This window comes from Solanum tuberosum, unplaced genomic scaffold (assembly GCF_000226075.1).
Source record: "Solanum tuberosum cultivar DM 1-3 516 R44 unplaced genomic scaffold, SolTub_3.0 scf00180, whole genome shotgun sequence".
Classification (NCBI taxonomy): Eukaryota; Viridiplantae; Streptophyta; class Magnoliopsida; order Solanales; family Solanaceae; genus Solanum; species Solanum tuberosum.
In genome coordinates this window covers 1,079,998-1,092,233 of record NW_006239107.1, presented here as the reverse complement: position 1 = coordinate 1,092,233, position 12,236 = coordinate 1,079,998, and the positions used below count along the sequence as shown (strand labels likewise).

The following is a 12,236-nucleotide window of genomic DNA, read 5'->3' as shown; positions in this document are numbered from 1 at the left end:
ATTGAGAATATCACTACATACGTTTGTATGTAACTTATCATACACTAACAGCAGCAGCAGAAAGAAACAAATTTGAGATTCCATGAAGTTTCAAATATGATCTGGTTTTAATGTCTTGTGGTTTGTATTTTAAGGTATGAGGTTGACTAATTCAATATAAGTATTCAACATGAAGTACTGTGGTCAAACATAAAAGGTGGGCTGTGTGGGGAAGTTGACACTTGACATGCTATGTTGATTTTTGAAATATGAACAAACTGTTACATCTTAGCAGCAGCAAAATGAATAGAAAAGGAGATTCTTGGGTATGCCAAAGATATTAAGGGAAAATGACAGTTCAATTCTCTATTGACAAATTTCCTTTTCCTAAATAGCATTTTAAGGTTGACCATCAAAGATGTAATAGCTGTATAATAGTCAAGTTGTCCAAATAGTTTCTTGGTAGTTCCAAACAGTGGATGTAGCAGGATTTTTCACAAGCAGTGTTGGTCTATTGTTACAATACGTCTTGCAAGTGGGTCCGAATCAGAAATTGTCCATAAGTTGACATTTATTTTGTATTTTTCCCCACCAACCAATTTACAAGATATTATTTACACATATATATAAAGAATATTTTGATAGAGAATTCATTCATTAAAGAATCCCCTTGGACTGGTGATAAATTAGAATTTACGTGATTGATTTCTCATATGGTCAGCGTCTAACTAATAGTTAGTATCTCAGAAAGTGGGGGGAAAGGGGAGGGAATTCTACGCTACTGATGATGTTTGAACACTGTACCATAAAAGAGAAATTGATATGTTACATCTGATACAACTCCAAAAAGAGAAAAGAATAACTTTATTGTACAAGACTTGTCAATTGAAAAGCCTATGTATCTCTCTATACATTAGAACCAACAAGCCAGGATCAACATAAATGACATTAAAATGACTACAAAGTTACTGTATGAACCTGTTAACATGGTTGCTACTGAAGGAGGGGAAGCAGCAGGAGGACTAGATGGGATATCATCACCAACAGCAGAAGAATTTTCCTTGGCACAAGTGTATTTACAACGACTCGGACGAACAACTCTGTAAACTCCACTACTTGCAAGAACATACATGTCCTTGTTGTTATCCTCACCATATGAAAATATGTAGCCTAAAGCTGGAACTGAGCTTCCAGGAACAAAAGTACAATCTATTGGTGATTTCTGAGCACAGTTGAAAGAAATTTGACTAGTGTTAAATGTTCCACTGTCCTCTGGATTTTCAGTGCCTGCCCACATGAAACCTGCATACAGATCAGAAAAAAGATACCTGCAAAATTTCACCTGTCATTACAATAGTTTAAGAAAATGAACTTTGGCCTAACTCAATTTCGAAAGAGTTTAAGTTACATACACTGTGGTATGAAGATTTCTTTACATTATCATGTCACTCAAATGATATCCATAGTTAAGTCTCCGTAAAATGTGATAGATTACCTACTAATAACATGTAAAGGTGACATGATGGTATAAAAATTCCTTAGTTTCCTTGGACTAACGGTATATAGAACAACTTATCTCTAAATCTAGGTCAGAGATGAGGAGTGCCTAATACCAATAAAGAGGTAACAACCCACTATATCAACCAGTGTGGGACATTCTGATACCCACACACGCAAGACTTGATATTTGAAGCGTGGACAATATAGAATGCAAGCTCAAATTGGATAACTCGAGAATAGGAATGAGTCTATCTTTGATATCATGTTAACAGTATGTACCTTGAGTCTAACTCAATCTCAAGAGCTACTTTATGAGACGAGGATTGTTCAAGTCCATATAAGGAGACAACAACCTACTCCCTCAATCAATGTGAGACATTCTAACACCACAAAAGGGATATATTCAAAAGGGCTCACCTTCCATGCATGCAGGGATCAGTCATGGACCTATAGAAGTATCCACCAGTAATTGATGCTGACCCTCCATTCTTGTTCACATCAGAATGATTATATCCCATGACTGGGAAAATGGGGTTTATGGAACTCATAGATTTATTTCCTCCGGGTGATTTTGAAGGAGTGTAAAGGTAAGGACCCTCGTACTCGCTCCAGCCATAGTTACCACCCTTGCTGATTATATTCACCTCTTCAAATTTATCCTATGAGACAATCATAAAATGATTATGAGCACAATGTCATCATACAGCTGTTTGAAACAAGATTTAAAAGATTACATTCTTGGAGAGTAAAAGACGTGTACTTTACCTGTCCTACATCAGCACACATGAAGTAAGATGGTCTAGCAGAATCAAAACTGCAGCGCCAAGGATTTCGCATTCCTAGAGCCCATATTTCAGGCTGCAACTCTTTATCTTCAGTGTAAGGATTATCCTTTGGTATAGAGTAGTTTCCCCATAAACCGAGCTTCGTGATCTCTTCTACACCTAAGGGAACAGGCACCAGATGCAAAGTGAGGGACAAGAACTGATAGATCAGTAGAACAAAGTAGTGAAATATTAAACATACAAGAAAGTTGAACACTTCCATTTTTGAGATCAATGATAAAAAGGACTTGAGTTTTTTAGATGAGAATGCCTGGAAAAAATGACCAATGCGGAGCAACTGAAAATGAGGCACAGAAAAAAGTATGAAGACAAAAGTAAGAAGTCTCAGAAATCACATAGTTACCTTCTACTAAGTTCTACTTGTATTACCAGTAGACAATCTATTTGACAAAGTAAGAAAAGGATAACGGATTTGTTGATCATGAGCTTGATAAACTTCTAACTTAGCTGAGATAATTAAGACAAGGATATTACGCTTTCTGGTTGATATATAGCAGGAATTATGAAGATTCAGATTGCTCTTTTAGTATCTTTTTTTTCCTAAACATCCTGTTGAGGTAGCTTAGTAGTAGCAAGATCATCGATAATAGCATATATAGAACTGAGTAGTGACTTACTGGATGTGCTATCTATATCAAGCCTGATAATCTTTCCCAGCAATGACTTCTTGTTTTGGGAAAAATTGTAAGGATCACCTATACCTCCGCCATCGCCCATCATGAAGTACAAATATCCATCTCTCGGTCCAAAAAGTATCTGGCCTCCGTGATGACCTGTAAATGGAAGGCCCATGGTGAATATCCTTCTGACTTCTTTTGGGCTGGCAGTTTTTGCCTGGAAAGTTGAGATTCATTTATTATCATTCAGAGCTAAACAAAGTGAGAGCAAAATATCCATTAGACTCTCAAAAGTACCTGTGTTGGCTGGGATCCACTAGCAGTAAATTCTGCTATCACAGCTTGATATTGGCATGGTTGGGAGCCGCTATCACTAGGTAGTTTTGATGGATCACAGTCCACGTCTGAGTTACAAGAACATCTTCCTCCACATCCAGGCCATGCTTGCTTATCACAATTAAATGAAACAAAGAATCGCCCGTTTTGTGAGAACTTTGGATGAAATGCAATCCCCATCATTCCCAGTTCAGTGTCAAAATGAACTTCATCTGTTAGGTCCAAGAAAGGATTAGAGTCATCAACATCTAACAGCTCTCCTGAATCGACTTCTGGAATAGTAGCCAACCATATTTTCCCTTGCTGATTCGAGAAGAAAGCACGACTAGAGCCATCAGGATGAGCAACCATATTGATGTAACTACCATTTCCAATTTTCTCAAGGCACAAACCCCCTGGAGGACTTATAGGAGTGGTGGTATTTAAGCTGACAGGTTCTCCAGCGAAGCATACTGATCCATCACCAGAAGCTCCACCAAACACATTACAGAAATCAATTTGTGATTTCCATAGATCTGTCAACTTTGTGGAATTGGACTTGATAGAAGCAGCAAAAGGAGAACTTATGATAGACACATTTTGACATGTAGTCCATATTTTAGAGCAAAAGTCATTCTTAGTTTGGCTACTTTTGGTTGAATTTTCTGAAGTTGTGGAGTTGCACAAGATAGGAAGTTGTCGAGGAACAGAATCAGTTCTGAACAGCTCTGCTGAAAATTTATCACACTTCTGCAAAAGGTGAAAAAATGGATATCAAAAGTTAAATCCTTAAAACTTATACTATCCGGATACTAGTAATTAGTAAAGATACCTAAAAGAGATACCATGAAGCAGATTATTAAGAGTAAATAGATCATTTTGAGCTTCACAAACAAGAAAGAGTTTAAAGGGGAATGACAGATTTCTGGTTTAATCCAAGAAAGGTTGCTGAAATAATTAGAAGTGGACTAGTTGTTGTGATAATATAGGTTCTTATACAAAAATGCTAGAGTTAAACCTCATAGTTAAATCTTCATATAGCAAGAAAACAAAAATAGGAAATTAATTTGTTCAAAATTCAAGTGTTTTCATTTTGGTAAGATAATTATAAGGAATCACAACGATTATCTTCTAACCGCACACAACAACATGCTCAGTGTGATTCCACAAGTGGATCTAGGGATGGCAGTGTGTACGTAGAACTTACTCCTACCTTGGGAGACAGAGAGACTATTTCCAATAGACCCTCGGCTCAAGAAAATAATAGAAGTGAAAAAAACAAGGCAAAATACTCAATATGGCATGGCAAAACTTTCTGAAAAAGAAACAGTAACTACAACAAAATACTAATACGATAATCAAAGTACAAGTAACAATAAATAGGAGTAACAGAAATTGAAAGAGCAAGAAACTACAAGAGTATCTTCTTACCGCACAGATGACAGATTTTACAAGAGAAGCACATCCAGGATCAGAAATGTTCATAGCATTGAACTGAGTCTGAAGTTGTTTATCATCAGTGGAGTTGCAGCATGAGGTTCCATTGTAAGAACAGAATGCTAGAGGAGTCTTTTGCTGAAAAGGAGCCCCTGTAACACATGAAGTAGCACCAATCATTATCAAATTGAAAAACAGACTAGATAAGAGTTAATGGTCAAAAACACACATCAAGTATCCTTTTTTCGAGTTCCCTACCTGAACTATCACCAAATGTTTATCGAAACATACCTCAACTATCAGTTGTTCCATTTTCCAACCTAGAATATCACCATCGTTCAGGAAAAGGGAACAACTGATAGTTGAGGTGTGTGTCAATAAACATTTACTGATAGCTCAGATATAAAATTCGAAAAACCAGATACACTCACTCAATAGATAACTGCAAATAAGAAGGTCTTTCAAGATTGAGCATCTAATGGACTGAATGAAGCTTACTTGAATCAGTACACAAGGGAAGTGAAAAAGAAGGATCAAGAATCTGCAGAAAATCCAAAAGAATGATGAATATGACAAAATGACTCCTTCCCATTGCTAAAAGAAGAAGTTATATTTGCAGTTACATCAGAGTCTTTTCAACATAGGAAGCAGACTGACTGAAGAGACAAAAGTAAGATCATCTATAAAAATGACAACTTTTTGTGCTTCAAACTTTTGAACACACCTACCAACTTCTGTGTTATTGGTCCAATCTTCCCATCAATCCATTTGCAAATTTTAAAATACCACCAGTATATTAAAATATTTAGTTCTCTTCCATATCAATCTGTCATTTTCTCTTAATCACAAGGGTCATTTGACAAAATGTGCACATAGAAATGAGAGGCCCCATTACCAAGCAGTTGACTTTACATGCTATAGCGTTTGTTATAAATAGAAGCAGAATTAAATATTGGATGGATTTACAACTAGAATAATATATTGGATGGTTGACCTGAAAACACTGAATTTGTTTGACAAAAGACAGGCTGGATGGATCTTGGTTGGTTTCTTGTCCCCACTGATTGCACAAAATTGGCTCTAAAGTCTAGATATAGTTCATAACTAGACAAAATGAGGGTAATTGAACGTTAGTAAGAATTTTTATTAGGAGTCAAAATATTAAAAAAAAAAACACATGAAAAAGACACAATTTGGAAATCTTAGTAAATAAGTTGGTTGACTACCCAAACTTTTACCTTATTGGTTAAGATTCGAGAGAGAGAAATATGCAACAATAGTGATCTTGGAGTAGAATTGACGTAAGAGCTGAAGTAAACATTCTTGTCCAAATTGGTTTCATTTCTGCACAGAGACCATGCCAATGATAAGAAAGTCAAAAAGGAATATATTAATGTTTGTTCAGATTCGTTTTTTTCTTTAAATTTATTTATCGAGTACTCATACAAATTAATTCGACTACCAAGGTCACAAAACTATGGGTCTCGTAATAAATTAATAGAATTGCCATCAGAATTCAAATGACATTGTAGCACGGATTTCGAAGTTCAAAATCAAAATGATCCTTCATCTATAGGGTTGAATTATGTTGGTCCTTTATATATGTCACTTTATTCAAATAGTGCTGAATGTATATAAAAAGTGTATCATTTTGGTCCATAGCTCTAAAAACTAACTAAAAAGTAAAAAAAACTGTTAAACTTAACGGTGAATCCCACACTTGGTGGATCCTTTCTTCCACCCTCTTTCTTCCGCCATTTCTTCTTCTCTATCTTCTTTCTCACCATTTTTTCTCCAATTTTAAATTGATTTATTTTTCTATTTACTGTTAAAATCCTCTCTTACATACAAAAGTTTCTCCAAATTTCAAAAAATGTTTGTAAATTCAAAATCCATTTCAACAAATCCAATTCTGTAGAACCCCCATATCAAAATATTGTAAGTAACAATGTCACTTTCGTTCTCTCTAAGTAATTCAAACACTTTTTTCAGTCTCCCAACGTTGCAAAGCGAATGCTCGATTATATCTTTTAAAATTACAAAAATAAAAACTGAACGAATAGAGATGGAAAATAAAAATTTACTACTATTTTTTAAAAAAATTTGAAGAAATTTTTGTACGTAAGAGAGGATTTTGGCCGTGAATAGAAGAATAAATCAATAGAAAATTGGAGAAAAAATGGTGGAAGAAAGAAATGGAGAAGAAAAATGGCAGAAGAAAGGGTCCAGCAAGTGTGGGACCCACTATTAAGTTTAACAACTTTTTTATTTTTCAGTTAGTTTTTAGGGCTAAGGACCAAAATAGTTTAACAACTTTTTTATTTTTCAGTTAGTTTTTAGGGCTAAGGACCAAAATAGTTTAACAACTTTTTTATTTTTCAGTTAGTTTTTAGGGCTAAGGACCAAAATAGTTTAACAACTTTTTTATTTTTCAGTTAGTTTTTAGGGCTAAGGACCAAAATAGTTTAACAACTTTTTTATTTTTCAGTTAGTTTTTAGGGCTAAGGACCAAAATAGTTTAACAACTTTTTTATTTTTCAGTTAGTTTTTAGGGCTAAGGACCAAAATAGTTTAACAACTTTTTTATTTTTCAGTTAGTTTTTAGGGCTAAGGACCAAAATAGTTTAACAACTTTTTTATTTTTCAGTTAGTTTTTAGGGCTAAGGACCAAAATAGTTTAACAACTTTTTTATTTTTCAGTTAGTTTTTAGGGCTAAGGACCAAAATAGTTTAACAACTTTTTTATTTTTCAGTTAGTTTTTAGGGCTAAGGACCAAAATAGTTTAACAACTTTTTTATTTTTCAGTTAGTTTTTAGGGCTAAGGACCAAAATAGTTTAACAACTTTTTTATTTTTCAGTTAGTTTTTAGGGCTAAGGACCAAAATAGTTTAACAACTTTTTTATTTTTCAGTTAGTTTTTAGGGCTAAGGACCAAAATAGTTTAACAACTTTTTTATTTTTCAGTTAGTTTTTAGGGCTAAGGACCAAAATAGTTTAACAACTTTTTTATTTTTCAGTTAGTTTTTAGGGCTAAGGACCAAAATAGTTTAACAACTTTTTTATTTTTCAGTTAGTTTTTAGGGCTAAGGACCAAAATAGTTTAACAACTTTTTTATTTTTCAGTTAGTTTTTAGGGCTAAGGACCAAAATAGTTTAACAACTTTTTTATTTTTCAGTTAGTTTTTAGGGCTAAGGACCAACATGATACTCTTTTTATATATATATATATTAAGGACTATTTGGATAAGGTGATATATATAAAGAAACAAAATAATTCAACCCCTATAGATGAAGGACCATTTTGATCATTTTTTCAAAAAAATCCTTGCTAGGGAGCGCTTTCCGAATAGGGCCCTAGGCGGCGCAAATTTGAAGTAGTCAAGCTCTAATGCGGATACCAAACCCCGGATGAAAACCAAGAATTTTACGTTAGAAAACATATTGAATAACAAGATGGGAAATCAAACTCTCACCAACAAGGTGAAAGTTCAAGTAGCCAACCAAACTTAGCTGCTAAAATTAACAAATTCTCCTACTCTATGGATGTTTATTATAAAAATGTTTTTTTTTTCAAAATCAACGTCAATTTGTTATATGATGGGAAGAAAAAAAAAACAATTGAAGCAGGGCCAAAAGAAAGTTTCTTGAAATAATCCATCATACAATATGTTGTCCTACTTCCTCTGGACTAACGCATATCAACTGCTCATTAGAGGCGACAAAATGTTGAGGAAGATAAAATCAGAATACAGATGAATCATAGATCATACACACGAAGAAAGAATGAGATGGTCGATACATCAAAGCACCATAAAGATGTGGACACTCAAGTAGCACAAGACATGGTCACAGAGATATCAGACTCATCAGATTGTCAATGGCCACTTGTTTCCTCTGCATGTCATCCTCTTCCTTTCTCCTATTTGATGCTTCATCCTTCGAGAGCACCAAGAGCTTTCATGTCCTCCAAGAATGCTGTATATGAGTCATCAATGCTTTGAGGTTTTGGTGCAGGCGCGCTTGTAGATTCATGCTTGACAACAGGCGGAGTTACTGCAGGCTGGTTGATTGTAACCGCAGTAGATGACTTCGGCTTGGGTTTTGGGAGCGCAGATTCTCTCCTCACACGCACAGATGCAGGAACCTACAGGAAAGCAACAACTGATGTGTTGAATCAAATGTGAACAAGTCCAGATCCCAGTATAAAAGTGGTTTATATGTGTTCATGAAAATTCTCATCACTACTTCATTGTTTTGGATAGAAAAATAAGATAAAAGGTTCAACAAGACAATGATCTTTTTAGGCACACAGTAGATTATTAAGGTGCATAACCCTCAAAAAGTTTTATTCATCAACCAACACCAGCACTAAGATAACGCTAGAAAGGTAAAAGAAGTGTATAGAGATCTTTCCATGTCTATTCCTGAAGAGTTGCAACTAAGAGGTCTAGCAAATATCATTTACTTTGCATGCATTAGTGATAGCTAATTGATGCAAACATCTCTACTCTGGCTTAAATACAGTTTCAGACTCTTAGCCTTTCCCGCAAAGCATCTGTAGTTTCTTCAACAATTTTTTAATTTTAAATGAATAAAGTGGATACATCCTCACCTCGAACCCTGATGTGTCCTCTTTAGCCTCCTGATGACAACACACACCTCCATCCAATCCACTTAGGTTTACATCTTTTTCTTTCTTGAGTTCTTTATTTTCATTTTTTGGCTGTTTTCTTTTCGTGTTCACTTTTGTCACTTTCTGTACTGTGGTTGTACGATTCTTTTTTTTTTTAATTGTATTATTTTCTACTTCATAGTTCCATCTTTTGATTTATTTTTTTCTATTTTCTGATGTTTTTGATTTGACTTTTGCTGGTGAAAAAAAATATATCTTCAAGGTGTTGTAGGGTGAAAAAATTAATAAGAGCCTAGTGTTACAGAAATTTGCACCTACGAAATTTAAACTTGACCAGGGATGTTTTGGTACAAACTTCTAAAAAATATTAGGCCAAACAATTAAAGTATATAACTAGCATGCTATACAGTGCTTAACCCTCCTAGCAAACTTTGGACAAAGATTTGAACTTGCCCATAATCCCCTTGATTTCATCCACAATTTGGATGGGGATAACACTCCAATCTAATATATTAGGTTTGCATTGAAATGATGCTAAAGAATACTTAACAGTTGATGTAAATAAGTGCAGGAGGACAACAATTAGGTAGTAAAAATAAAGGAAGATCACTCACCATTGATGTAAGTTCTGGTGTATGCTGAGCTAGAGGCCTCTTAACAACTGTTGAAGCAGCTGATTTGACATATGATGGCTTTTGAGGAGCAAGCAGTCTAGCACCATCCTGTTGAAAAGGAGGTGGACCAGGTGGAAGCGGTGGTCTCATCATTAGTGGAGGTCCAAAAGGTGGTCTTGGCAAGAGAGGGACCATCATTCCAGGAGGAGCAGGCTGGATAGCAATTCCAGGTGGTGGCCGCATATCAGTTGGAGGCGGGGGTGGAGGGAACCGAGATATTCCAGGAGGTAATACATCAGGCTGAAAAGTTGGGACCATGGCAGGTCCAAGACCTGAAGGGTGCCGTGGAGGTGGTGGAGGTAACTTAAGATGATCTTTTGTTTCCAAAACTTTAGCATCAGAGTCAGCAGGCATGCCATCTGACTTCAAAGGCAACCCTGGTGGAGGAGGTGGTGGGGGAAACATGGATGAGGCCTGAAAAGTTAACAAGATCGTGAATAACTTTAGGGCCAAGGACTAGAAACCGTACATAAATCATTTATACAAATGTCCCAAATATCTTATTAATAAGAAGTATACCTGATTTTGCTCTGTTGCGGACCTCTCATCCAATTCAGAAAGATTTTTATCCCTTTCATTTCCACCTATGCCAGAATGAGGAAGTTGAGCAGATTGATGAAGAGGTCGGGGAGGAGGTGGAGGAAGTGGAAGATGGCCAGAGATCAGTTCCTTTGGTGGGGGGCCAGGAGGCGGTGGGGGCAAAGGAGGTAATGGCAATGAAGCACCCATGTCTGTCATTGCAGGCTTTGGGGGCATAGGCGGTGGAGGAGGTAAAGGTAAAGATGCAGGAATCGCAGACCCATCTACAGAATCTACATCACCAGTTGGGGGCAATGGAGGTGGAGGTGGCGGTGGCGGAAGAGCTGATAAAGTGCCATCTTCTGCATCTGACATTGACGATGATGCAGCTGATGATGGTATTCTAGGTCCTGTAGTTTGAAGCAGGAACTATCAGAGCTGGGGAGAGGGAGTTGAGAGAGAGAGAACAATATGAAATTAAGATGAGAAAAAGAACTATAGATACCTATTGATGATTTAAACATGGGAGGTTTTCCAGGAGGAGGAGCTCCAGTAGGATTCAGTGTAGGGTGATAATAAACGGAGTCCTGCATCCACATAGGCCATGTTGTTCATGGATCAGCAAAAACCGCTTCCATAAAAAATAAGACTGAAGTACGATAGACAAAAGAGAGTTGCTCGGATGGTAAGCACCCCTCACTTCCAACCTTAAGGTTGTGAGTTCGAGACACCAAGGGAGCAAAAAGGTGGGAGCTCCCGGGGGAGGGGGTAAAAAAAGAAGAGTGAAGTAAGATCTTACTTCAGGTTTAGGGTCTTTGATCCTTTCTTCCTCTTCTGCAGCCGTACGCCTTCGAGGGGGACCCAGGTGACTGCAGAGAAAGCAAGAAAAAAAGCATGTAAAAGTATCAAAGAGAAAGGGCCATTTCTAACAGCATTAATGATAAACAAGAGGCCGTCTGTTACCTAAACATTACTGGCTCTTCACCTTTTTCTTTCATTTTCACTTCATATTCCTAACAAAAAAGCAATGCCAGTGAGCAACAAAACATCCCAATCAAAATATAAAATCAAAAGGAAAAGAAGCTGATGCAATTTCACTAGATGCGTTCATCAGTCGCAACCACGATAAAGTAAACATAAACATCACAACATGAGAAACAAAGATAGCAGCAAAATAAATTTAACTTGAGAGTACACTTAACTTCCTGTACAGTCCAAGTAAACTCTGAAGTCTACCAGCTAAACTATGAGAGATATCATCACCAAACTTGCAGCAGGCCTACCATGATGTATTTTCTGCTAACAATTATTCAAAGACTCAAGCCTAGTGAAAATAATTACTCTTTCATCACAAGTTAGAAGTCCTTTCTACATTAGAATGACCCAGATTGTATCTACATTCTTGAAATGGCAAATTTTACTAGTTAGTACACAGTACCATTGGGATATATTTGGAGAATTGAAATAAAAAAAGACCTGCTTACCCTTCTAAATACTTGTTCTGGAAAATGAAGAGATTCGAAGAGCAATAGGTGAATGACAGATACCTCCTTTAAATATCTAAGATGATGTGATCAACTCTTGCATTCATTGGTTAAAACAAGACATCAGTGAGAGGCAGAGTCTGGTTAATCTTCAGACGCAGGGAACAAATGGTAATTTCAGAGAAGTCTTATCTTTCAACCCATGTTGTCAATTGGGGGGGGGGGGGGGGGG

The 12,236-nt window shown here is 36.4% G+C and overlaps 2 protein-coding genes across 2 annotated transcripts in view; both read right to left on the bottom strand.

The window, feature by feature from the left end:
• Positions 1–785: 785 nt before the first annotated feature.
• Positions 786–5,394, bottom strand: LOC102593043 (HIPL1 protein). The gene is made up of 7 exons (XM_006354742.2): positions 5,192–5,394; positions 4,688–4,845; positions 3,239–4,006; positions 2,942–3,158; positions 2,245–2,423; positions 1,897–2,138; positions 786–1,307 (listed from the first exon to the last, which is right to left on the bottom strand). Exons 1-7 carry the CDS (start codon positions 5,283–5,285, stop codon positions 893–895), a joined length of 2,073 nt encoding a protein of 690 aa, XP_006354804.1. The 5' UTR covers positions 5,286–5,394; the 3' UTR covers positions 786–892.
• A 2,918-nt stretch (positions 5,395–8,312) lies between these two features.
• Positions 8,313–12,236, bottom strand: part of LOC102592703 (formin-like protein 5) — a 7,704-nt gene continuing 3,780 nt past the window's right edge. The window contains exons 4-9 of the mRNA XM_006354741.2: positions 11,484–11,533; positions 11,320–11,389; positions 11,026–11,107; positions 10,521–10,930; positions 9,942–10,415; positions 8,313–8,838 (exon numbers count right to left, since the gene is read on the bottom strand). Of these exons, the coding sequence (XP_006354803.1) occupies positions 8,626–8,838; positions 9,942–10,415; positions 10,521–10,930; positions 11,026–11,107; positions 11,320–11,389; positions 11,484–11,533 (1,299 nt within the window). The 3' untranslated portion in view covers positions 8,313–8,625. The remainder of the gene's footprint in view (positions 8,839–9,941; positions 10,416–10,520; positions 10,931–11,025; positions 11,108–11,319; positions 11,390–11,483; positions 11,534–12,236) is intronic.

Bases quoted from the DNA above. Each gene is read 5' to 3' on its own strand.
- LOC102593043 (XM_006354742.2), bottom strand. From the start codon at position 5,285: ATGGGAAGGAGTCATTTTGTCATATTCATCATTCTTTTGGATTTTCTG. The intron at 4,007-4,687 runs GTAAGAAGATAC...CACCTTTTGCAG, and splicing joins TAAAATCTGTCATCTGTGCG to AAGTGTGATAAATTTTCAGC. The intron at 2,139-2,244 runs GTAAAGTACACG...ATTGTCTCATAG, and splicing joins TGTGTGCTGATGTAGGACAG to GATAAATTTGAAGAGGTGAA.